Raw genomic sequence first — 26,678 nt, 5'->3', positions numbered from 1 at the left:
TTACTTTCTCTTTTGCAACAGATATTATTAATGACTTTATCTTTTGAGTGTACATTGAGCACTACATTTGTCTTGTATATATATATATATTTCTTAATTATACCTTAATCTTGTGGCAATAACTTAATAAAATCACAAACTTCACTCTTGATCTACTGTAGTCTAAACTATACGAATGTGAAATACAGTAGCAATAGATAAGAATATAGGCGGAAGTATGGATGAATGACTAAATGACAGAATGGGTTGTAAACACAACTAAAGCGTGCCTACATTTTATTGACAATGTTTGTCTACCAATGAAACTGTCAAATGATGGCAATACAATGAAGATAACAGAGGTAGAGGGTATATGTAGTGATGAGTAACTGAGTGAGTGGATTAACTCGCTACTATGAAAATATTTCGTGTTAATCAGTCTTAACTTAATTTTTGTAATATTAGACTCGACTATCGAACCTACGAAAGCTTCGTAGTACATAGCAATCGATTAGAAACTCTGTGTATATATACGTATATATGCCATTTTGTGGCTATCTATAGGTATGCATAGGCGTGCTTTTGGTTGTTGTTATTTTTCTATTTAGTAGGTTATTTAGTTCGTTTTCCCCAATCCGTTGTAGTATCAGTAAATAATTACATTTGATTTATATTAATTTGTGATAAAGGTTTTGCACATGACATACTTTTTTTCTGTTATTTACACAGAAGGTGCTTTGTGAGTAAAGTAATCTGTGTTGTAGGGGAATTTAAATATAATGTTTTAGAAATTATTGATTTTTAATAATAAAACAAACAAACAAACTCACACAAAGCCTGCTCAATTCCAGCAAAACCTTTCTTTACCAAATAATCTTGGAGGTCACCTAGCACAAAATTGTAAAATATATAGTATGTGAGAAACAACAAATATAAAGGGTGATACGGTCAAAATTTGGTCAATATAAACTTGACGTATTTCTTTCAATTTTGCATTTAAAAAACCTGAACACCCCTCATTTTGAAGGTGTGTGTGTGTAGAATGTTGCTCGTATTTTGATTTTGGAATTCACTCTTCAGTAGTCAAAATGCCGTCCAAGCAAGAAGAGCAGCGTATCAAAATTTTGCTCGCGCATTGCGAAAATCCGAGCTACTCGCATGCAAAGCTGGCAAAATCGCTAAAAGTTGCCAAATCAACCGTTACAAATGTAATTAAAGTGTTTGGGGAACGTTTGTCGATAGCCAGGAAGTCTGGATCGGGGGGAAATCGAAAACCGGAAGCCGCTGAGACGACAAAGAGAGTTGCCGGTAGTTTCAAGCGAAACCCTAACCTCTCTCTCCGAGATGTCGCAAATAAGCTGGGTGTATCGTCTACAACCGTGCATCGAGCCAAAAAACTAGCCGGACTATCGACTTACAAGAAGGTAGTGACTCCAAATCGTGATGATAAACAAAATACGATGGCCAAAGCGCGATCCCGGAGGCTGTACACGACGACGCGGACGAAGTTTGACTGCGTGGTAATGGACGACGAAACCTACGTCAAAGCCGCCTACAAGCAGCTTCAGGGACAGGAGTTTTATACGGCAAAAGGAAGGGGAAAGGTAGCAGATATTTTTAAGCACATAAAACTGTCAAAGTTCGCAAAGAAATATCTGGTTTGGCAAGCCATCTGTACCTGTGGCTTGAAAAGCAGCATTTTCATAGCTTCCGGGACTGTCAACCAAGAAATTTACGTGAAAGAGTGTTTGAATAAACGTCTGCTGCCTTTCCTGAAGAAACACGGTTGTTCCGTACTGTTTTGGCCGGATTTGGCATCTTGTCATTACGGTAAAAAGGCCATGGAGTGGTACGCCGCCAACAACGTGCAGGTGGTTCCCAAGGACAAGAACCCTCCCAACACGCCAGAGCTCCGCCCAATTGAGAAATACTGGGCTATTGTCAAGCGGAACCTAAAGAAGACCAAAAAAACTGCTAAGGACGAGCAGCAGTTCAAGGCAAACTGGCTTTCTGCGGCGAAGAAGGTGGACAAGATGGCTGTACAAAATCTGATGGCAGGTGTCAAGCGTGAGGCCCGGCAATTCGGATTTGGAAAAGCGAAAGCTTAACTGAATATTTTTCCTGAATTTTATACTAATTGAACTTGAAAAATAAATTTAATTTGATTTTTTAAATAAACGATTTCACCGATTTACACGCGTTTTCCCTTTACCAAATTTTGACCGTATCATCCTTTATTAGATACATGGTAGTGCTCCCGAAAATTTGATGTTTGTTAACTAGGGTTTTCTTTTTCCCGGTCATTTTCCATTCCCGGGAAAGAGAGATTTTGTTTCGAATTTCCCAGGATCCCGGTCAAAGGGAAACCTGATTTGTTGTGGCATGCACTCAGACATTGGAATAAATTATAAATCGCTTAAAGCTACGGTTATAAGCAGAGATGTGGAGTCAGAGTCGTAGAAATTTTGCTGCAAAATTGATTGGAGTCGGAGTCGGAGCCGGAGTCGTAGAAATTTTGCAGCAAAATTGATTGGAGTCGAAGCCGGAGTCGTAGAAATTTTGCTCGACTCCTACTCCGGCGAAACATAATTTGAAAAACACTTCATATCTTTGTAACTAAAGAAATATTTCGACACATTAGATTCCATTAGGGGTTTTAATCGAACAACGAAAAACGAAGTACTGGATTTCAGGCCATTTAAAGTGTATTTATATGGGTGACATTTCACGGTGATATAAAAAGTAGGTTTTACTAGAATATGGGTAGAATCGATCAATTGTATTGTCCATTTTTAACATATTAAAATATCGATTTTTGAACCTATATGTACTGTTGATAAAGGTAAAATTTTAAAGCAATATAGCAGTAACAGGTTGGCTGATAAGTCTTCGATCTGACACATAGATGGCGTCGCTAGTATTAAATGCATATTATTTTTAGATAGTACCAACCTTCAAATGATTCGTGTCAAAATTTGACGTCTGTAAGTCAATTAGTTTGTGAAATAGAGCATCTTTTGTGAAGCAACTTTTGTTATTGTGAAAAAAATGGAGAAAAAGGAATTTCGTGTTTTAATAATTTACTGTTTTCTGAAGGGAAAAAATACGGTGGAAGCAAAAACTAGGCTTGATAATGAGTTTCCGGCCTCTGCCCCAGGGAAATCAACAATAATTGATTGGTATGCAAAATTCAAGCATGGTGAAATGAGCACGGAGGACGGTGAACGCAGTGGATGCCCGAAAGAGGTGGTTACCGACGAAAACATCAAACAAATCCACAAAATGATTTTGAATGACCGTAAAATGAAGTTGATCGAGATAGGAGAGGCCTTAAAAATATCAAAGGAACGTGTTGGTCATATCATTAATCAATATTTGGATATGTGGAAGCTCTGTGCAAAATGGGTGCCGCGCGAGCTCACATTTGACCAAAAACAACAACGTGTTGATGATTCTGAGCGGTGTTTGCAGCTGTTACCTCGTAATACACCCGAGTTTTTCCGTCGATATATGACAATGGATGAAACATGGCTCCATCACTACACTCCTGAGTCCAATCGACAGTCGGCTGAGTGGACAGCGACCGGTGAAACGTCTGCGAAGCGTAGAAAGCAAAGTAATGGCCTCTGTTTTTTGGGATGCGCATCGATTATCTTGAGAAGGGAAAAACCATCAACAGTGACTATTATGTGGCGTTATTGGAGCGTTTGAAGGTCGAATTAGGGAGCCACCGTGGTGCAATGGTTAGCATGCCCGCCTTGCATACACAAGGTCGTGGGTTCGATTCCTGCTTCGACCGAACACCAAAAAGTTTTTCAGCGGTGGATTATCCCACCTCAGTAACGCTGGTGACATTTCTGAGAGTTTCAAAGCTTCTCTAAGTGGTTTCACTGTAATGTGGAACGCCGTTCGGACTCGGCTATAAAAAGGAGGTCCCTTGTCATTGAGCTTAACATGGAATCGGGCAGCACTCAGTGATAAGAGAGAAGTTCACCAATGTGGTATCACAATGGACTGAATAGTCTAAGTGAGCCTGATACATCGGGCTGCCACCTGACCTAACCTAAGGTCGAAATCGCAGCAAAACGGCCCCATATGAAGAAGAAAAAAGTGTGGTTCCACCAAGACAACGCATCTTGCCGCAAGTCATTGAGAACGATGGCAAAAATTCATGAATTGGGCTTCGTATTGCTTCCCCACCCACTGTATTCTCCAGATCTGGCCCCCAGCGACGTTTTCTTGTTCTCAGACCTCAAAAGGATGCTCGCAGGGAAAAAATTTGACTGCAATGAAGAGGTGATCGCCGAAACTGAGGCCTATTTTGAGGCAAAACCGAAGGAGTACTACCAAAATGGTATCAAGAAATTGGAAGGTCGTTATAATCGTTATATCGCTCTTGAAGGGAACTATGTTGAATAATAAAAACGAATTTTGACAAAAAAATGTGTTTTTCTTTGTTAGACCGGGGACTTATCAGCCAACTTGTTATTTTTGTAAGGTCTTTGATTTTTACATCTACGTTTAGTTCACAACATTTTTTAAAACCAAATAAGTTACATTTAGTATATGTCTAACGATGATTTGTTTTCGATATAAGCATCAATATTTTCTCTTTGTTTGTGGCAGAGCCTTGTACAGGCTTCGCATCAAGAGTACTAACTAACTGACTACTCTATTTAACGAATACCCTATTTAGCGAAAATCGAACTTAACGAACGTGCAAAATTTTTACTTTAGTACTTAACCGGTGGTCTGGTAAAATTTTTGTATGGAATCGACACGATAAACAATAACAAGACATTGAGAAACAGGCCCTAAGTATTGTAAAAACACGAATGGTTGAGTTGAGTCAATTGGCTTTTGGTAATAGAAAGGAGATAACTCATCATTGAGTTTAAAATATAATCATGCTTCTTATTTGATAGTGTACAGAAGTCTCGTGGGAATAAGGCTTTAATATAATATCTGATCTTTGTTGTTATTGTTAGGGTGTCTTATAGATATGACACCTGAATAATTAAGATAATGTTAGTAGTTTTAGTTATCTAAGAAATTTTGTGATAGGGAAGGAGACTTGGGTTCACTGAACTCTCTTGATAGAAAGTCTATGGATTGGATTTCGCTATAAAATGGATAAATTCTTGAATTGTCTCATCAGTTCGAATATTGGATACAACTTCATTACACGCAAGAATAGGCGAATTAATATGGCGTTTCTAAGTGGTTTCTTTTCTCTCGCTGGAATTTTGTCCATTGTGTTCGTTACTACATGGAGTGCTCCTTTAGATTATCTCAATGATGAGGAGATTGATACAAGACTAACTGATGGGTTTTTGTTGGACGATATGATTATTAGTGTAACCAGAAATGGGGCAATAAATCCTTCCTTCGCATGGCCCGATGGCATCCTGTATTACAAAATATCGAGTGTGTTTGGTAAGAAATGATATATAAATATTTCCTTGAGAAATGAAATTCCTGACTAGTGAAAAAACACGCCAAGAGTTTTCCATCCTAGATATATCCTTCAATTTCCGAGTATTTCAACCTGATAAGGTCACTTATCATAAGTGGTTCTTAGTATTGTGTGTGAAACCATTAGAACTTGGTTAACTTACCTTAGGGCAATATAATAAAGAGCGGTGTTAGATGAAATGTTATCCCTGGTACCAGGGAGGATATATTAAAACAAGTATATATGGCCGTAAGTTCCGCCCAACCGAATCTTATGTACCCTCCACCATGGATTGCGTAGAAACTTCTACGAAAGACTGTCATCCACAATCGAATTACTTGGGTTGTGGTATCTTAAATAGTTTTCTAAATTGTGAGTTAGTCCATACGTGGTATATATTAGACAAAAAAGGTATGTGTAGGTAAGTCTACAAATAATTACGATTCGATATGGACTTTTGCACGGTACGTAGGGAGCCAGAATTGAAATATGGGGTCGCTTATATGGGGGCTATATATAACTATGGACCGATATGGACCTAGTTAGGCATGGTTGTTAACGGCCATATACTAGCACAATGTACCAAATTTCAACTGACTCGGATGAAATTTGCTCCTCCAAGAGATTCCAAAACCAAATTTCGGGATCGGTTTATATGGGGGTTATATATGATTATGGACATATAGTAAAACCACGTACCAAATTTCAATCAGATCGGATGAATTTTGCTTCTCCAAAAGGCACCGGATGTCAAATCTGGGGATCGGTTTATATGGGGGCTATATATAATATTGGACTGATATGAACCAATTCATGCATGGTTGTTGGATACCATATACTAACATCACGTACCAAATTTCAACCGAATCGGATGAATTTTGCTCTTCCAAGGGGCTCCGGAGGTCAAATCTGGGGATCGGTTTATATGGTGGCTATATATAATTATGGACCGAGGTCGACTAATTTTTGCATGGGTGTTTGAGGCCATATATTAACACAACGTACCAAATATCAACTGAATCAGATGAATTTTGGTCTTCCAAGAGGCTCCGGAGGTCAAATCTGGTGATCGGTTTATATGGGGCTATATATATATGTATGCACCGATGTGCACCAATTTTTGCATGGGCATTAGAGACCATATACTAACACCATGTACTAAATTTCCGCCGGATCGGATGAAATTTGCTTCTCTTAGAGGTTCCGCAAGCCAAATCTGGGGATCGGTTTATATGGGGGCTATATATAATTATGGACCGATATGGACCAATTCTTGCATGGTTGTTAGAGACCATATACTAACACCACGGACCAAATTTCAATCGGATCGGATGACTTTTGCTCCTCTAAGAGGCTCCGGAGGTCAAATCTGGGGATCGGTTTATATGGGGCTATATATAATTATGGGACGATGTGGAACAATGTTTGCATAGTTCTTAGAGACCATATACTAACACCATGTACCAAATTTCAGCCGTATCGGATGATATTTGCTTCTCTTCGAAGCTCCGAAAGCCAAAGTGGACCGATATGGCCCCATTTGCAATACCATCTGACCTACATCAATAACAACTACTTGTGCAAAGTTTCAAGTCGATAGCTTGTTTCGTTCGGAAGTTAGCGTGATTGCAAAAGACGGACGGACGGACATGCTCAGATCGACTCAGAATTTCACCACGACCCAGAATTAAGGGTGATACGGTCAAAATTTCGTCAATATAACCTTGACGTATTTCTTTCAATTTCGCATTTAAAAAACCTGAACACCCCTCATTTTGAAGGTGTGTGTGTGTGTAGAATGTTGCTCCTATTTTGATTTTGGAATTCACTCTTCAGTTGTCAAAATGCCGTCCAAGCAAGAAGAGCAGCGTATCAAAATTTTGCTCGCGCATTGCGAAAATCCGAGCTACTCGCACGCAAAGCTGGCAAAATCGCTAAAAGTTGCCAAATCAACCGTTACAAATGTAATTAAAGTGTTTGGGGAACGTTTGTTGACAGCCATGGGGGGGGGGGAATCGGGGGAAATCGAAAACCGGAAGCCGCTGAGACGACAAAGAGAGTTGCCGGTAGTTTCAAGCGAAACCCTAACCTCTCTCTTCGAGATGCCGTAAATAAGCTGGGTGTATCGTCTACAACCGTGCATCGAGCCAAAAAACGAGCCAGACTATCGACTCCAAATCGCGATGATAAACAAAATACGACGGCCAAAGCGCGATCCCGGAGGCTGTACACGACGATGCTGACGAAGTTTGACTGCGTGGTAATGGACGACGAAACCTACGTCAAAGCCGACTACAAGCACCTTCCGGGACAGGAGTTTTATACGGCAAAAGGAAGGGGAAAGGTAGCAGATATTTTCAAGCACATAAAACTGTCAAAGTTCGCAAAGAAATATCTTGTTTAGCAAGCCATCTGTACCTGTGGCTTGAAAAGCAGCATTTTCATAGCTTCCGGGACTGTCAACCAAGAAATTTATGTGAAGGAGTGTTTGAATAAACGTCTGCTGCCTTTTCTGAAGAAACACGGTTGCTCCGTACTGTTTTGGGCGGATTTGACATCTTGCCATTACGGTAAAAAGGCCATGGAGTGGTACGCCGCCAACAACGTGCAGGTGGTTCCCAAGGACTAGAACCCTCCCAACACGTCAGAGCTCCGCCCAATTGAGAAATACTGGGATATTGTCAAGCGGAACCTAAAGAAGATAAAAAAAACTGCTAAGGACGAGCAGCAGTTCAAGGCAAACTGGCTTTCTGCGGCGACGAAGGTGGACAAGGTGGCTGTACAAAATCTGATGGCAGGTATCAAGCGTGAGGCCCGGTAATTCGGATTTGGAAAAGCCAAAGCCTAACTGAATATTTTTCCTGAATTTTATACTAATTGAACTTGAAAAAGAAATTTAATTTGATTTTTTAAATAAACGATTTCACCAATTTACACGTGTTTTCCCTTGACCAAATTTTGGACGTATCACCCTTTATATATACTTTATGGGGTCTTACAGCGATATTTCGATGTGTCGCAAACGGAATGACAAAGTTAATATACCCCCATCCTATGGTGGAGGTTATAAAAATCCATCCGTGATCTATCGTAAATTATCATTGAGCTAAATATGGAATCGTGCAGCATCCAATTGATAAGAGAGAAGTTCATCTCTTGCGATAACACAATGGCCTGTACCTTGAAATATTTGAATTTGGAAAATACTTTGAATTCAATAAATTTCATCAAAAAAAAAAAAAAAAAAACTTGGCATACTATATTGTATGACTAACAATAATTATTATATTATTATTTATTATATACAGTCATACATTCATCAAACTCTTATTTATCTTATTTTCAGATTCAAATTTTGTGGCTAATATTATGACAGCCATGAATACACTGGAGTCGGTTTCCTGTATCCGATTCGTTGAGGCAAATGAAACAAGCATTGCCTATGTGAATATTATTTCTGAAGTAGCCGGTTGCAATGCCAGGGTTGGTCATAGTGGTAGAACTCAAATGTTAAATCTGGATATTAATGCACCGAAATGTGGAAAAGTTGCAACCATTATGCATGAACTGCTTCATGCTTTAGGATTCTATCACCAACACATGTCATACGATCGAGATGATTACATCACTATCCATTGGGAAAATATCACACCAGGACAAGAAACATTTTTCCGAAAGCTTGATAATCTGACAGTGACCAATTATGGTTTTGCCTATGATTATGGCAGTATCATGCACTATGCAAAGAAAGCATTCTCTGTCAATAATTTACCAACTATAACGCCACATGATAGTAGTGCTACCATTGGTCAACGGGTTGCTTTAAGTTCAATAGATATTGGCAAATTGAATGCCATGTATAATTGTCCAATGGAGTCTACAACCACATTAGAACCATTGGGACCAACAGAACAAATTGTATATGATTATACCCAGTGATGAAAGCGTCGCCAAAAAAAGTAGTGCAAATTTCAACTGCCGTTGCACTGAATTTGCATCACTCGTTAAGATGTGATCCGAGTTCAGTTTTTTGGGTGTGAGTTAAAAAATTGTCTGATATTGTGCCAAATAGAAAATTTTTTATAGTTTTTTTATAATTTTTAGTGCACACTAAAGCTTGTTTGAAACGTTTGCCCTCAAATATTTTCAAAAATTCTCAATTTTCAAGAATGGATATGAAGGACACTGTCATAGATTTTGGATCCTGTATCCCTCACAATATTGTGAATTAATAATAACTTTGGAAAGACACTATCATTTGAGTGAAAATGTATTGAGGGAAAAAGTAGAGTAACGCCAGGGCAAAATATTTTTTGTGAAACGAAAACGCCCTAAGTTTTATGCAGTTATGCAGTGGAAAAGCAGCAGTATTAAGCTATTAAAACAATAGCTTTTGGAAATTTCTAAAAACCACAACATTTCTATATATCCAATATGCGTATATTAAATGCAACAAAAAAATTCATAGAGCAAGTAAGACAAATACTACACAGAAAAAAATTTCCGTAGTTAAACTAACGCCAAATTTAACTTATTTTTATTGCATACAAATTATTTGTTTGTAGTTCAATTTTTATAATTTTTTTGCGAAATTTTCTACAGTTTAATGAAATTTTCGTTTTTTTTTTAAGTATGTCTCAAACATTTTATGAACTAAACGCGAGTATAAAGTTCAATGACCGTACACATAAGTTCATTTTTAACTAAAACAAATTAAAATTATATACCTTATGATAGCAGGCATTTCCTTTGGACCTTCAAAGAGTTGCAATCTTTAGCTATGATGAATCTATAGACAATGGTTTCTAAAGTTCCTATGCTAATTTTTACTTTTTGGAATATATTTTCATCCTTATTCGTGCTAAACTTTATTAAATTTATATGTAAAATTTTATATGTATAATTTCATAATTATAAACTTGTAATTTTTATTTGTAGCTTTATTATTAAGTTATCTAATTGTCATTTAAGTATTAAAATCTCATTATTATACTTATGGTCTCTCATGTTGATGCTTATAATCGATTTGGCCACAATAGGCTTACAGATTATGCAAAAATAAATAAATGAAATGAAAAAAAAAATTAAATGAAATGAAAATTTTGGTACGATAGTAAGAATGAACTACTGTATGGTTAAAATGGTCATGATTTGGCGCCAATGATTTTCTTATTTACTTTTAGTTAATTTTTTCTTCAACGAGAGGGGAGTATTTTTGAGAAAAACAGTTAAAAAGTACAACATGGTACTAAATTTTCCTGGTTTTAACAACACTTACTCAAAACATTGAGTAGAAAATAGTTTAATTTTCGCGCGAGGTAGTTCATTCTTCCTATAAAATAGTTTACTTTTTTTTCGGTGTTGGATCATTACCGTAGCTAGACAATTTTCCTAGGGGGGCTATAGCCCCCTAGCCAAAAATTAATGGACTGAAGTTATAGGTTCAATTAATGTCCTCACAAAGAAGTTCATTATTTTAACTACACATTAATTAAATTTTTATACCCTTCACCACTACTGTGGTACAGGGTATAATAAGTTTGTGCATTTGTATGTAACGCCAAGAAATAGTGGTCATAGACCCATCTTTTAGTATACCGATCGGCTTAGAATTAAATTCTGAGTTAAGTTGAAGGTAAAATCTTCCTCACAAATTGAGGGTTACATCTTCCTCACAAGTTGAGGGTACAACCTTCCTCACAAGTAGAGGGTAACATCTTCCTCACAAGATGAGGGTACTCTTCCTCACTCGTTGAGGGTACATTATTTTCCATTATATTTCACAGGTAATGGACACCTTATAAAGGGTGATTTGTTAAGAGCTTGATAACTTTTTTTTAAAAAAAAACGCATAAAATTTGCAAAATCTCATCGGTTCTTTATTTGAAACGTTAGATTGGTCCATGACATTTACTTTTTGAAGATAATTTCATTTAAATGTTGACCGCGGCTGCGTCTTAGGTGGTCCATTCGGAAAGTCCAATTTTGGGCAACTTTTTCGAGCATTTCGGCCGGAATAGCCCGAATTTCTTCGGAAATGTTGTCTTCCAAAGCTGGAATAGTTGCTGGCTTATTTCTGTAGACTTTAGACTTGACGTAGCCCCACAAAAAATAGTCTAAAGGCGTCAAATCGCATGATCTTGGTGGCCAACTTACCGGTCCATTTCTTGAGATGAATTGTTCTCCGAAGTTTTCCCTCAAAATGGCCATAGAATCGCGAGCTGTGTGGCATGTAGCGCCATCTTGTTGAAACCACATGTCAACCAAGTTCAGTTCTTCCATTTTTGGCAACAAAAAGTTTGTTAGCATCGAACGATAGCGATCGCCATTCACCGTAACGTTGCGTCCAACAGCATCTTTGAAAAAATACGGTCCAATGATTCCACCAGCGTACAAACCACACCAAACAGTGCATTTTTCGGGATGCATGGGCAGTTCTTGAACGGCTTCTGGTTGCTCTTCACTCCAAATGCGGCAATTTTGCTTATTTACGTAGCCATCCAACCAGAAATGAGCCTCATCGCTGAACAAAATTTGTCGATAAAAAAGCGGATTTTCTGCCACTGATTTTGGTAATAAAATTCAATGATTTGCAAGCGTTGCTCGTTAGTAAGTCTATTCATGATGAAATGTCAAAGCATACTGAGCATCTTTCTCTTTGACACCATGTCTGAAATCCCACGTGATCTGTCAAATACTAATGCATGAAAATCCTAACCTCAAAAGAATCACCCTTTAATTCACCCAGGCCAGCACAGTGACCGTATTACCGGCGAATCTGTATACATGAACTGTACTACCGATGTATACAAGAACCGTACTACAGACTAGCAGAATTACAGAACCGTACTACCGATTAAGCTGAATCACCGAACCGTACCACCGATTAACCTGAATCACCGCATTACCGATTACTGATGACCGAACCGTATTACCGACGAATTTGCAGACACCGATGAAGCTGTAGAGATGACCCGATTTACCGACCGATCTAATCGTTTCCAATTTACCTATCAACACTACTAGCGATAGCAACTTGTTTACCGACATAGACTGTGCTACCGGCCGTTATCAAACATCAAAGTTAACGATCATTTACAAATAGTCACAACGAAAAGTTCACGATTAACTCGAAATCGTTCAACCCAACAACGAGAAGCAGTGCCCGAATCACCGCCCGACCGCCTTTGCTTTTGTACGTCTAGCTGTAAACTGTTTTTCCACCAATAAATACTGTTTAATAATTTACCCTACACGGATGAAAAAGGCTGTTTTTCATATGTTTGGCTATAAACATTATATGTTTGGAACACAAATTTTTAAACACAATATTTTTGAGTGCAAGCATATAATGTTCATAAACTAGCATAACATGTTTGGGACATATATGTTAATATGTTAGAACATATTATGTTTGGGACATAAAATGTTTGTAAATATAATATGCTTGGATGCAAACATATATTAATTTAGAAATGGCCTATTAACATATATGTGTTTAGTAGCTTGGAGCGCTATTTAACAGGGAGCGATATTGAATTAAGTTGGTGGTTGTTGCTTGTTATTACAAAATTAACATTTTATTTTTCCTTGGGCAATTGATCAGCTACTTCTTTGATCCTTACAAACTGTGTGGTCCGCTGTTCGAATCCCCGTCCGGCAAAAGGTAAAATTAAAATAAAAAAATCATAAAATTGAATAATTTCTTCTACAATGTTTGTATTACAGAAAAAGGTGCTAAGTACTAAAAAATCTCGTGGAAGTGAGAAAGATGTCGAGGAATATACAATTGGGCAGAAACAAAATTTTGAGCATTCAGGTCGAAAACCTATGTTGTTAGCACCTATATTACCTGTTTATTTTCATAATTCATTATGATTGTAAATATATAAATAAATAAATAAAATTTTGAGCACAATATTGTTTGGGAGATTTTTTTTAAGCATATAATATTTTTGGGTGCAAAATGCTTCCAAACATACTATATGTTCACATAATAACATATTGTTTTTTGGAAGACAACATTATTGAATTTGGATGCAAAAATACAAAATGTTTGGAACTTAGACTACCCAAACATATATTGTTTAGACCAATATGCTTTCAAACATATTATATATTGGAAGAGATCAAACATATAAATGATTGGGCAATACCCAAAAATGTATATGCTTGAAGCAAAATATGTTTGGGAGTATATGTTACAGAAGCGATTTTTTGTGAGGGTGTAGTCAGGGAAACCAACTTGTGTTCTTACTCGTATTTAAGGTTTGGTGGGCCTTAGATCGATCTTGGAAACGACTGAACGTACCTCAGCCCTCCAGACTAAAAAACCACATTGTACATATTTAGCGAAAATCCAATCTAATGAACGTCCAAAATCTTTACATTAAATATTCTTAAAAAACGAATGGTTCTTCGATAATATAAAACAGATAACACATCATTTAGATTAAAATTGAATCATGCTTCTTATTTGACAGTATATGGAAGTTTCGAAATGATAGTTTAATGTAATATAAATGACCTTTTGTTGTTTTTATTGGGGTATCTTATACGAGATACGACACCTGAATAATTTAGATAATATTAATAGTTTTAAGTGTCTAAAAAATTTTGTGATTGAGAACTCTTCTGATAGAAAGCCTATGGATTTTGGATTTCGCTATAAAATGAATGAATTATTGAACTCGCAAATCAGTGTTGGTTACAACTTCATTACAAGCTAGAACAAGTGAATAAATATGGTGGTTCTAAGTGGCTGCTTTTCTCACATTGGAATTTTGTCGGTTGTATTCGTTACTACATGGAGTGCTCCTTTGGATTATTCCAATGATAAGGAGTATGGTACAAGACTAGCTGATAGTTTGTTGGTGGACGATATGATTATTAGTTTAACCAGAAACGGAGCAATAAATCCTTCCTTGAAATGGCCCAATGGCATCGTGTATTACAAAATATCGAGTGTATATGGTAAGAAATTATCTATTAAGATATACTTTAGCAAGGAATGATTGAGGTTGAGAATATATTCCTGAAACATACAAGGACTTTTCAATCCTAGATAAACCCTTAAATTTCTGATCATTTCATCCTGATAAAGTAACTCGACTTGTGATAGTAAGGATTTTGTGCTAAACCACTTTAACTTGGTTACCTTCTATTACGACAATAGAAGCCAGATATCAGAACCGAGTTACTACTGAGTTATAACGATTAATTGATTTTCAAAAATCGAATTGGAAGATAATACAAATTTGATTTGGAATTTTCTGTTTTGACAAAGAGTTTCCAGTAATATTCTTTGCTGTGATGGAACTTAAAATATTTGAATTACTTAACATATTAAGTTATTTGACTAACTAATTAACTTGGATATTATAGTTGGAATAACAGTTCTAATATTCATTCAAAAGTCTGACTTATATTTATCTCTTTTTTAGATTCAAATTTCGTGGTTAATATTATGACAGCGATGAATACACTGGAGTCGGTTTCCTGTATCCGATTCGTTGAAGCAAATGAAACAACCATTGCCTATGTGAATATTATTTCTGAAGTAGCCGGTTGCAATGCCGGGGTTGGTCATAGTGGTAGAACTCAAAGGTTAAATCTGGATATTAATGCACCGAAATGTGGAAAAGTTGTAACCATTATGCATGAACCGCTTCATGCTTTGGGATTCTATCACCAACACATGTCATACGATCGTGATAATTACGTCACCATCCATTGGGAAAATATCACACCAGGAAAGAAATTCTGTTTCCAAAAGCTAGACAAACTGACAGTAACCAGCTATGGTTATCCCTATGATTATGACAGTATAATGCACTACGGAAAAATGGCGTTCTCTGTCAATAATTTACCAACAATAACGCCACATGATAGTAGTGCTACCATTAGTAAACGAGTTGCTTTAAGTCCAATAGATATTGGAAAATTGAATGCCATGTATAATTGTCCAATGGCTACTACAACCAGAGCAGTAGAGCCTTTGGGACTAACAGAAGAAAATTTATATGATTATCGTAGTATTAATGATTTGTGAATACAACGTCGAAATGTATATTATATTGAGTATTCTATTAAAAGTTTTATTATAAGTTTTTAAATCGTAAGAAAATAAAAAAACTCGTGCACCCTCAAAACAAAAACAAGTGTATACGGCCGTAAGTTCGGCCAGGCCGAATCTTATGTACCCTCCACCATGGATTGTGTAGAAACTTCTATGAAAGACTGTCATCCACAATCGAATTACTTGGGTTGTGGTATCTGAAATCGTTTTCTAAATTGTGAGTTAGTCCATACGTGGTATATATTAAACAAAAAAGGTATGTGTAGGTAAGTCTACAAATAATTACGAATCGATATGGATTTTTGCACGATACGTAGACAGCCAGAAGAGAAATATGGGGGTCGCTTATATGGGGACTATATACAATTATGAACTTGATATGGACCAATTTTTGTGTGATTGGGGATCGATTTATCTGAGGGCTATATATAACTATAGACCGATATGGACCTAGTTAGGCATGGTTGTTAACGGCCATATACTAGCACAATGTACCAAATTTCAACTGACTCGGATGAAATTTGCTCCTCCAAGAGGCTCCAAAACCAAATCTCGGGATCGGTTTATATGGGGGCTATATATAATTATGGACCGAAATGGACCAATTCTGGCATGGTTTTTAAAGATCATATACTACCACCACGTACCAAATTTCAACCAGATCGGATGAATTTTGCTTCTCCAAAAGGCACCGGAGGTCAAATCTGGGGATCGGTTTATACGGGAGCTATATATAATTATGGACTGATATGAACCAATTCCTGATGGTTTTTGGATACCACATACTAACATCACGTACCAAATTTCAACCGAATCGGATGAATTTTGCTCTTCGAAGGGGCTCCGGAGGTCAAATCTGGGGATCGGTTTATATGGGAGCTATATATAATTATGGACTGATATGAACCAATTCCTGCATGGTTTTTGGATACCACATACTAACATCACGTACCAAATTTCAACCGAATCGGATGAATTTTGCTCTTCGAAGGGGCTCCGGAGGTCAAATCTGGGGATCGGTTTATATAGGGCTTTTATATATTTATGGACCGATTAAGACCAATTTTTGCATGGTTGTTAGAGACCATATACTAACACCATGTACCAAATTTCAGCCGCATCGGATGAAATTTGCTTCTCTTAGAGGCTCCGCAAACTAAATCGGGGGATCGGTTTATATGGGGGCTATATATAGTTATGGACCGATGTGGACCAATTTTTGCATGGTTGTTAGAGTCCATATACTAACACCATGTACCAAATTTCAGCCGGATCGGATAAAATTTGCTTCTCGTAGAGGCTGCATAAGCCAAATCTGGGAATCGGTTTATATGGGGGCTATATATAGTTATGGACCGATGTGGACCAATTTTTGCATGGTTGTTAGAGTCCATATACTAACACCATGTACCAATTTTCACCAGGATCGGATGAAATTTGCTTCTCTTAGAAGAGCCGCAAGCCAAATTTGGGGGTCCGTTTATATGGGGGCTATACGTAAAGGTGGTTCGATATGGCCCATTTGCAATACCATACGACCTACATCAATAACAACTACTTGTGTCAAGTTTCGATAGCTTGTTTCGTTCGGAAGTTAGCGTGATTTCAACAGAAGGACGGACGGACATGCTCCGATCGACTCAGAATTTCACCACGACCCAGGATATATATACTTTATGGGGTCTTAGAGCAATATTTCGATGTGTTACAAACGGAATGACAAAGTTAATATATCCCCCATCCTATGGTGGAGGGTATAACAACAAATAGAAAAGTTTACGAGACAAAGTTTAGAGACATAAATTCGGACATGTTTTTTCTAAAAGGATGTGCCTCGGCTGTGTCGTTGTGCCTTGATCGCGGATTCAAATCCTACAAATGATTTTGCTTTTTTACTTTTCTTTCTCCTTCAAGTATTCCCGAATTTTTATCTAAAATTAAGTACACTGCAAAATATCCTTGGTTTTAATAATTCTTCAAAATTAATGAAATCGTCTTTATCTTTATGTATTTTCTGAATTTTCAGAATTTTTTGTATAAAAAACCCCTCAAAAATAGGACTTCTCGTTAGCACGTTTTTAAATGGCACGTGAAAAAAAAATCATAAAAAACCTAGTAAATTTAAGTTTGTCTCCTAGTAAAATTTATTCAAAACTCAAATTTAAATGTGTCGTAATTGTATCCTTGCTTTAATTTAATTGTTTTTATTTCAACAAATTCTGAAAATGTATATGCTTGAAACACAATGTGTCACAGATGCTATTTTTTTGGGGATGTAGATATACATGATTAATACTATCTGAAAATGTAAATATTTTGTCCAAACTTATGAGTTTAGACTTATAAGCCATTACTCATATGTGAAAATGTTGTAGCATAGACCAATTAAAATAGAGACATACCTTGATAATTCACCATGGCGTTGTTTATTTGCAGTGCGCAGTCATTCCACTCAATTGCGCAGTCAAGTGACTCAATTTCTTTTTGGAAAACGAGAATTACCGTACAAATCAGTCAATTTGCATTACAAAAAAAGATGTGGATGTATAGAATTTTACATGTTTTTCCAATATTTGGTGTTTCATCAAAAGAACAAACGAAAGAAAACAAATTAAAGCCAAATTTAGAAATCACTCAATTGCATTTTATACTTCAACGGTGAGCATAGAACAGACCCAATAAACTTGTACGAATTGAACCCTAATATTCGTTTTTTGTCTTTGTGGTTCACTTGCCCATAATAACTCTTCCCTGAGATATTATGTTTGGCAAAACATTCCGTGGTTGATCTCCTCTCCCCTTTTGTTATAGTCCCTGCTGGTGGGAAGTAAATTCCAGAGGCCTATTCCCTATACAGTCCACTATCACTCCAGAGGTTGGCAAGAGTGAATTCCATCTCTCCAGACTTCATCTCTCTACACACATAAACTCAAACAATTTGATTATCATAACCCAGCAAAAAAAGCGTCTTCAAAAAAGTAAAGAAAATGTTCTTTTTGGATCCGGAAGTGGTGCAAAATTGACGCAGAAGCGATGAATTTAACATGGGCTTGTCATAGGACGGAAGTCCTCCATTTCAAAAGCCGTTGAATTTGCATTACTACTTTAGGTGTGATCCGAATTCAATGTTTTGGATGTAAATTAAACAAATCTGTGATATTTTGTCAGATAAATAATTCTTATAATTTTTAATGGATTTTAACGCTTGTCGGAAACTTTTTACCTCACATATTTTCAAAAATTCACAATGTTTTCAAATTGGATTTAGCATTTTTTTCGACAAAATTTAAATGATTTGTACCATTTTGTGAATTCTTACTCTGTTTTTAACCTAACAAAAAAAATTAAAAAAATGTAAAATTACCCATTAAAAGTATGAAAAAAAAAGTTATAAAAAATTGAATTAAAAGAACTTCCTGGTTACTTAAAATAAAGAACATCATTTGTAGTGCATCTTCTGGAAGTACTTTTAAAGTTGTGCCTTTGGAAGAACTTCCAAATTTTTTTGCTGGGAACTCATTTTAGATTGGGACATTGTAAATTCGACCATTACACTTCAACCTTCCAAGAAAAGGTTCATTCATACAAACATTTCACTTTTAGGAGATTTTTGAGTATCATTCACAGTGGATTTAGTGAATTCCTTGAATCAATTCTGATAATTGTTGATACACAAAAAAAATATTTTTTGTATTCCATTACCAAATTAATTGATACAATTAATTTTTAGTTGAAATGTTTTCAATCACAGAAATTATAGTATTAAAGCAAACCAAAGTCAATTAAAACAGGTATATACGGCCGTAAGTTCGGCCAGGCCGAAGCGTATGTACCCTCCATCATGGATTGCGTAGAAACTTCTTCTAAACACTGCCATCCACAATCGAATAACTTAAGTTGCGGTAACGCTTGCCGATGGCAAGGTATCTTAAGACCTCGTAACACCATCTTCTAAATTGTATGTAAGTCCATACGTGGTATATATTAAATCAAAAAAGATCGATTCAATACGTTTATAATTCAATTTGACAAAGTAGACATAAAATTTTGACAAAATTTTCTACAGAAATAAAATTTTAACAGAATTTTCTATAGAAATAAAATTTTCACAAAATTTTCTATAGAAATAAAAATTTTGACAAAATTTTCTGTAGAAAGAAAATGCTGACAAACATTTCTACAGAAATAAAAATTTAACAAAATATTCTATAGAAATAAACTTTTGACAAAATATTCTATAGAAATAAAATCTTGGCAGATTATTTTTGGCTCGAGTCGCAACCATGATTATGAACCCAATAAAATTTGAACAAAATTTTCTATAGAAATAAAATTTTGACAAAATTTTCTATAGAAATAAAATTTTGACAATGATGAAAATTTTATTATGAACCGAATAAAATTTTAATAAAATGTTCTCTAGAAATAAAATTTTGACAAAATTTTCTATAGAAATAAAATTTTAACAACATTTTCTATAGAAATAAAATTTTGGTAGATTATTTTTGGCTCTAGTGGCAACCATGATTATGAACCGATATGGACCAATTTTTGTGTGATTGGACCAATTTTGGTATGGTTGTTAGCGACCATATACTAACACCACGTTCCTAATTTGAACTGGATCGGATGAATTTTGCTCCTCCAAGAGGCTCCGGAGGTCAAATCTGGAGAACTTTTTATATGGGGGCTATATATAATTATGGACCAATTCTGGCATGGTTGTTAAAGATCATATACTAACACCATGTTCCAAATTACAACCGGATTGGATGAAATTTGCTTCTCTTGGAGACTTCGCAAGCCAAATCTGGGGATCGGTTTATATGGGGGCTATATATAATTATGAACCGATGTGGACCAATTTTTGCATGGTTGTTAGAGACCATATACCAACACCATATACTAAATTTCAGCCGGATCGGATGAAATATGCTTCTGTTAGAGGCTCCACAAGCCAAATCTGAGGGTCCCTTTATATGGGGGCTATACGTAAAAGTGGACCGATATGGCCATTTTCAATACCATACGACCTACATCGATAACAACTACTTGTGCCAAGTTTCAAGTCGATAGCTTGTTTCGTTCGGAAGTTAGCGTGATTTCAACAGACGGACGGACGGACGGACATGCTTAGATCGACTCAGAATTTCACTACGACCCAGAATATATATACTTTATGGGGTCTTAGAGCAATATTTCGATGTGTTACAAACGGAATGACAAAGTTAATATACCCCCATCCTATGATGGAGGGTATAAAAAAATAATTATGTATAATAAATTTTCTTAAAATTTTCAAAAAAATTTACTTATTATAGTGAAATTTGCATGATATCAGCGTTTGTGATACAGTATAGTTAATTTTTTCTACATTTAACGAAAATTTTCCATCCTAGTGGGTTCACTGTTTTTTCAGTGTAAAAACGTCATGAAAAAAAAGATGGCTAGCAATAAATTCAAATGTCTCAGTCAAATGGCTTTCGGTAATAGAAAGGAGAATTGAGATTAACCATGCTTCTTATTTGACATCGTATGATAGAAGATTCGTGGAAATAATACTTTAATATAATACGAGTATATGATCTTTTGTTACTATTATTAGGGTGTCTTATAAATATGACACCTAAGTAATTTAGATAATGTTGATGGTATTAAGTGTCTGAAAAATGTGTGATAGAGATTCGCGTCCGCTGAACTCCCTTAGGTAGCCAATGCATTTTGGATTTTGCTATAAAATGAATTCTATTTTGTACTCTCACATCAGCAAGCAAGAACAAGTGAATTAAAATGGTTCTTCTACGTGGTTCCTTTTCTGTCATTGGATTTTTATCCACTATATTCGTTACTATATGGAGTGCTCCTTTGGATTATCCCAATGATGGGGAGTTTGATACAGACGATTTTTTGTCGGACGATATGATTCTTCCTTTAACCAGAGGCGCAGTAACAAGTCCTGCCGCTCTATGGCCCGGTGGCATCTTGTATTTCAAGATATCGAGTGTGTTTGGTAAGATATGTTCTATTAATGTGTTTTTTAGCAGGATAACCAATGGTGAAGGATAAATTCAGGCTAATTCGGGCAATCCTATATATAAACCCTTATATTAGTGTGTATTGCATTCTGGTAAAGTAAGTCTTTCAAACCTTCACTGTAATGAGAAATGCCCTTCGGACCAGAGAACGGCTGCGATCTATCGCAACCGACCAGTGTATTTAGTAAACACCAATATTTGCAATCTTAAAACACCAATTGGTAAAAAAAAATTCAACCACCAATATCCAATGCAACCGACGACTGTCGGTGTTTGTTAGTATGAGTGTTGGTCTCTCGAAAACACCGTAGTAAAGCTATCACACAAATTGGTTACCCATATCTGAGCAGTTTGATATTCGCTTATTTGATACTCTCTCAATTCTCTTGAGCTAATGCCAACTGCTGGTAATTGTTGTTGTTGCGTGCAATCACACTTAAGTGTCACACTCGTTTTTTGTTTACCGAGCGTTGTTACGCTGTCGATTGGTTTAATATTGCAAGACACTGCATATGAACATTGTTATATACTGGTGGTGTTTTTATTCTCGCATTTGTATCATTGTAAAAGATCGCATGGGAATTGGTGTCTTACTCACTGCCACCGACATTTTGTGGGTAAGATTGCAATACGAAAAAAGCCACCGGTTGCAGTTCTCTGTCCATTGTCATTGTAATGGTAATGAGAAAAGTTTATTTATTTTTCTACAGACTTCCGTAGACTACGGTGATACCAAACCTCTACTAGAATGGAAAACTCAATTTCAATGAAAATCAAAGATTTCACTAACTTCTAAATGACATTTCCATTTCTTAGTATTTGCGATTTGTATACCCTCCACCATAGGGTATACTAGCTTTGTCATTCCATGTGTAACACATCGAAATATTGGTGTCAGTATATACACTATTCTGCGTCGTGTTGAAGTTTTGAGTCCATCTAGCGATGTCCGCCCGTTCGTCTGTCCAACTGTCCATCCGTCTGTGGACATCACGCTAACTACCGAACGAAACAAGCTATCGCCTTGAAACTTGGTATAAGTAGTTGTTGTAGATATAGATCGGATGATATTGCAAATGGGCCATGTTGAATCATTGTTAGGTATAGCCCAAAAAAAAAAAAAAACAAAAATTGTTCCATATCGGTCCATAATTATATATAAGCCCCATATAAACCGAACCCCAAATGTGACCATCGGAGACTCCTGGAAGAGCAAATCTCATCCGAAATTCGCTATGTAATATCAGTATATTCCCTCTAATTTCTATGCAAAAATTTATCCATATCCATTCATAACTATATAGGCCCCCACTGAACGCCAAATTTTATCACCGCAGCCTCTTGGAAGGACACACTGAAAAAAAAGCATGCACGGTTCCAAAGATTTTGTGTTTACATTAATGATTTTGGTATTGGTTTCGAGCCAAACAAACGGAGATTTGAAGTAAGGATACTTTTAAGACAGAATTCTCTTTTAAATTTAATGGCGTTTTCGATTCGCAAAAAATATGTTGCCATGTTGTTACCCTACTTTTTACCTTATTGCATTTTCGACCAAATGATAGCGTCATTCCAAAGTTATTTTTAATTCCCAATATTGTGAGAGATACAGTATCCAAAATCTATCACAGTGTCCTTCATATTTTGCTATCAATTTCGAGAATGTTGCACCCTTTTTCCCAATCGAAATCGCCATAAATTTTTGGGTGATAGACGTTAGTAAAATTTCCTACGTCCATATCAGTCCATAATCATATATAGCCCCTATGGTCCATATCAGTCCATAATCATATATAGCCCCCATATAAACCGATCCCGAGATTTGGTTTTGGAACCTCTTGGAGGAGCAAATTTCATCCAGGTCAGTTGAAATTTGGTACATTGTGCTAGTATATGGCCGTTAACAACCATGCCTAACTAGGTTCATATCGGTCTATAGTTATATATAGCCCTCAGATATATATAGCCCTCAGATAAATCGATTCATAATTGTGTATAGCCCCCATATAAGCGATCTCCCTACGTACCGTATTTGTAGACTTACCTATTTATACATACCTTTTTTGTCTAATATATACCACGTATGGACTAACTCACAATTTAGAAAACGATTTAAGATATCACAATCCAAGTAATTCGATTGTGGATGACAGTCTTTCGTAGAAGTTTCTACGCAATTCATGGTGGAGGGTACATAAGATTCGGCTTGGCCGAACTTACGGCCATATATACTTGTCAAAAATTAATCCAATTGAAGGATAACAAAAAATTAATTTTTTGTATTTTTATTTTTTTTTTGAAAAAAAAAAAATCCCATTTGCTGCAAATATCTTAATGAAATTTAAAATTTTTTAATTTTTAAAATACTTTCAATTCAACGGTAAAAAGAACTGACAAATAGGATTTTCTACCTTACCATTAGCCTGTATATTATGGTTAGATCAGCTGTTAGAATATGCATTCAAAAAATAGTCAAATTCATAATTATTTTATTTTCAGATTCATTGTTCGTGAATAATATTACGACAGCCATGAATATAGTGGAATCGGCTTCCTGTATCCGATTTGTTGAAGCAAATGAAACAACCGCTGACTTTGTGAATATTGTTTCCGAAGTAACTGGTTGCAGTTCTAGAGTTGGTCGTGGCGGTGGAGCCCAAAGGTTAAATTTGTATACTGGAGCACCGCACTGTAATAAGGTTTTTGTCATTGTACATGAACTTTTTCATGCTTTGGGATTCTTTCACGAACACATGTCATACGATCGTGATGATTACGTCACTATCAATTGGGAAAATATCACTCCAGGACAAGAACTCAATTTCCGAAAACTAGATAATAACACAGTAAGCCATTATGGTTTTGGCTATGATTATAAAAGTATCATGCACGTTGGAAAGAAAGCATCCTCGGTCAATAATCAGCCAACAATAACGACACATGATAGTAGTGCTACCATTGGTCAAAGAGTTGAATTAAGTAAACCAGATGTTAAAAAATTGAATACCATGTATAATTGTCCGATGGAGTCTACAACCACAGTAGAGCCTTAGGGTCTAGCAGAGAGAACATTTATATGATTATGTTTTTATTAATGATTTGTGAATACAACATCCAAATTCTTTATATTAAATATTCTAAATAAGGAACAGTTGAAAAACATAAATACATTTGATTTTACTAAAAGTCTTTAAATCATAAGAAAATAAGCAAAATCTTACAATATCATTAAGTTTTATTGCAATTATGTAGAGGAAAAAGCACCAGCATTAGGATATGGCAAAAAGGGTTTAGGTTTTTTGGAATTTTCTAATAAAGCTACGAATTCCCAACCCAGCAAAAAAAGCGTCACCAAAAAAGTACTGAAAATGTTCTTTTTGGATTCGGAAGTGGTGCAAAATTGGCGCTGAAGCTATGAATTTAATATAGGTTTATCATAGGACGGATGTGCACCAATTAAACATAATATAAATACATAATCAAATATACATAATTAAAAAAAAAAAAAAAAAAAAAAAAAATATATATATATATATATATATATATATATATATATATATATATATATATATATATATATATATATATATATATATATATATATATATATATATATATATATATATATATATATATATATATATATATATATATATGATTTTTAATGCATTCTAACGCTTGTCTGAGACGTTTGATTTACAAAAATTCGCAATTTTTCTGGAATGGATGTTGCATTTTTTTTCGACAAAATTTTAATATCTTGAATCATTTTATTAATTCTTACTGTATTTTTAACCTATTCGAAACACAAAAAGTTAAAATTACGAACTTAATATATGAAAAAACGACCCAGCAAAAAAAGTGTCGCCAAAAAAGTAATGAAAATGTTCTTTTTGGATCCGGAAGTGGTGCAAAATTGGCGCAGATGCTATGAATTTAACATGGGTTTGTCATAGGACGGAAGTCCTCCATTTCAACAGCCGTTGCACTGAATTTGCATCATTTCTTTAGGTGTGATCCGAATTCAATGTTTTGGGCGTAAATTACAAAATTCTGTGATATTTTGTGAAATAAATAATTTTTATAGTTTTTTATTCTTTTTAATGGATTCGAACGCTTGTCGCAAAAGTTTGACCTCAAATATTTTCAAAAATTCAAAATTTTTTATACCCTCTACCACAGGATGGGGGGTATATTAACTTTGTCATTTCGTTTGAAACACATCGAAATATTGCTCTAAGACCCCATAAAGTATATATATTCTGGGTCGTGGTGAAATTCTGAGTCGATCTGAGCATGTCCGTCCGTCTGTTGAAATCACGCTAACTTCCGAACGAAACAAGCTATCGACTTAAAACTTGGCACAAGTAGTTGTTATTGATGTAGGTCGGATGGTATTGCAAATGGGCCATATCGGTCCACTTTTACGTATAGCCCCCATATAAACGTACCCCCAAATTTGGCTTGTGAGGCCTATAAGAGAAGCAAATTTCATCCGATCCGGCTGAAATTTGGTACATGGTGTTAGTATATGGTCTCTAATAACCATGCAAAAATTGGTCCACATCGGTCCATAATTATATATAGCCCCCATATAAACCGATCCCCCGATTTGGATTGCGAGGCCGCTAAGAGAAGCAAATTTCATCCGATCCGGCTGAAATTTGGTACATGGTATTAGTATATGGTCTCTAACAACCATGCAAAAATTGGTCCACATCGGTCCATAATTATATATAGCCCCCATATAAACCGATCACCAGATTTGACCTCCGGAGCCTCTTGGAAGACCAAAAGTCATCTGATTCAGTTGAAATTTGGTACGTGGTGTTAATATATGGCCTCAAACTCTCATGCAAAAATTGGTCGATATCGGTCCATAATTATATATAGGCCCCATATAAACCGATCCCCAGATTTGACCTCCAAAGCCCCTTGGAAGAGCATAATTCTTCCCATTCGGTTGAAATTCGGTACGTGATGTTAGTATATGGTATCCAACAACCATGCAGGAATTGGTTCCTATCAGTCCATAATTATATATAACTCCCATATAAACCGATCCCCAGATTCGAACTCCGGTGCCTTTTGGAGAAGCAAAATTCATCCGATCTGCTTGAAATTTGCAAAA

At 35.9% G+C, this 26,678-nt stretch overlaps 4 protein-coding genes across 8 annotated transcripts in view; 3 read left to right on the top strand and 1 right to left on the bottom strand.

Moving 5' to 3' along the window:
* Nucleotides 1-26,678, bottom strand: part of Syt1 (Synaptotagmin 1) — a 176,477-nt gene that overhangs the window by 99,609 nt on the left and 50,190 nt on the right. The gene's annotated exons all lie outside the window — the stretch shown is intronic.
* On the top strand, nucleotides 5,151-9,587 carry LOC142225356 (seminal metalloprotease 1-like). Its single transcript, XM_075295125.1, has 2 exons — nucleotides 5,151-5,415; nucleotides 8,781-9,587. The coding sequence occupies exons 1-2, from the start codon at nucleotides 5,187-5,189 to the stop codon at nucleotides 9,371-9,373; spliced, it is 822 nt and encodes a 273-aa protein (XP_075151240.1). The 5' UTR covers nucleotides 5,151-5,186; the 3' UTR covers nucleotides 9,374-9,587.
* Nucleotides 14,147-15,505, top strand: LOC142227261 (zinc metalloproteinase nas-7-like). Its single transcript, XM_075297699.1, has 2 exons — nucleotides 14,147-14,407; nucleotides 14,878-15,505. Exons 1-2 carry the CDS (start codon nucleotides 14,179-14,181, stop codon nucleotides 15,483-15,485), a joined length of 837 nt encoding a protein of 278 aa, XP_075153814.1. The 5' UTR covers nucleotides 14,147-14,178; the 3' UTR covers nucleotides 15,486-15,505.
* LOC142227259 (zinc metalloproteinase nas-15-like) lies at nucleotides 21,267-24,770 on the top strand. Its single transcript, XM_075297698.1, has 2 exons — nucleotides 21,267-21,522; nucleotides 24,047-24,770. The coding sequence occupies exons 1-2, from the start codon at nucleotides 21,303-21,305 to the stop codon at nucleotides 24,598-24,600; spliced, it is 774 nt and encodes a 257-aa protein (XP_075153813.1). The 5' UTR covers nucleotides 21,267-21,302; the 3' UTR covers nucleotides 24,601-24,770.

This window comes from Haematobia irritans, chromosome 2 (genome assembly GCF_050003625.1).
Source record: "Haematobia irritans isolate KBUSLIRL chromosome 2, ASM5000362v1, whole genome shotgun sequence".
In the NCBI taxonomy this organism is placed as follows: domain Eukaryota; kingdom Metazoa; phylum Arthropoda; class Insecta; order Diptera; family Muscidae; genus Haematobia; species Haematobia irritans.
The sequence above is the reverse complement of the archived record's forward strand: the minus strand, read 5'-3'. Positions and strand labels throughout refer to the sequence as shown.

Coding starts and splice junctions, on each gene's coding strand:
- LOC142225356 (XM_075295125.1), top strand. CDS start 5,187: ATGGCGTTTCTAAGTGGTTTCTTTTCTCTCGCTGGAATTTTGTCCATT. Junction 5,416..8,780: donor CAAAATATCGAGTGTGTTTG/GTAAGAAATGAT, acceptor TCTTATTTTCAG/ATTCAAATTTTGTGGCTAAT.
- LOC142227261 (XM_075297699.1), top strand. CDS start 14,179: ATGGTGGTTCTAAGTGGCTGCTTTTCTCACATTGGAATTTTGTCGGTT. Junction 14,408..14,877: donor CAAAATATCGAGTGTATATG/GTAAGAAATTAT, acceptor TCTCTTTTTTAG/ATTCAAATTTCGTGGTTAAT.
- LOC142227259 (XM_075297698.1), top strand. CDS start 21,303: ATGGTTCTTCTACGTGGTTCCTTTTCTGTCATTGGATTTTTATCCACT. Junction 21,523..24,046: donor CAAGATATCGAGTGTGTTTG/GTAAGATATGTT, acceptor TTTTATTTTCAG/ATTCATTGTTCGTGAATAAT.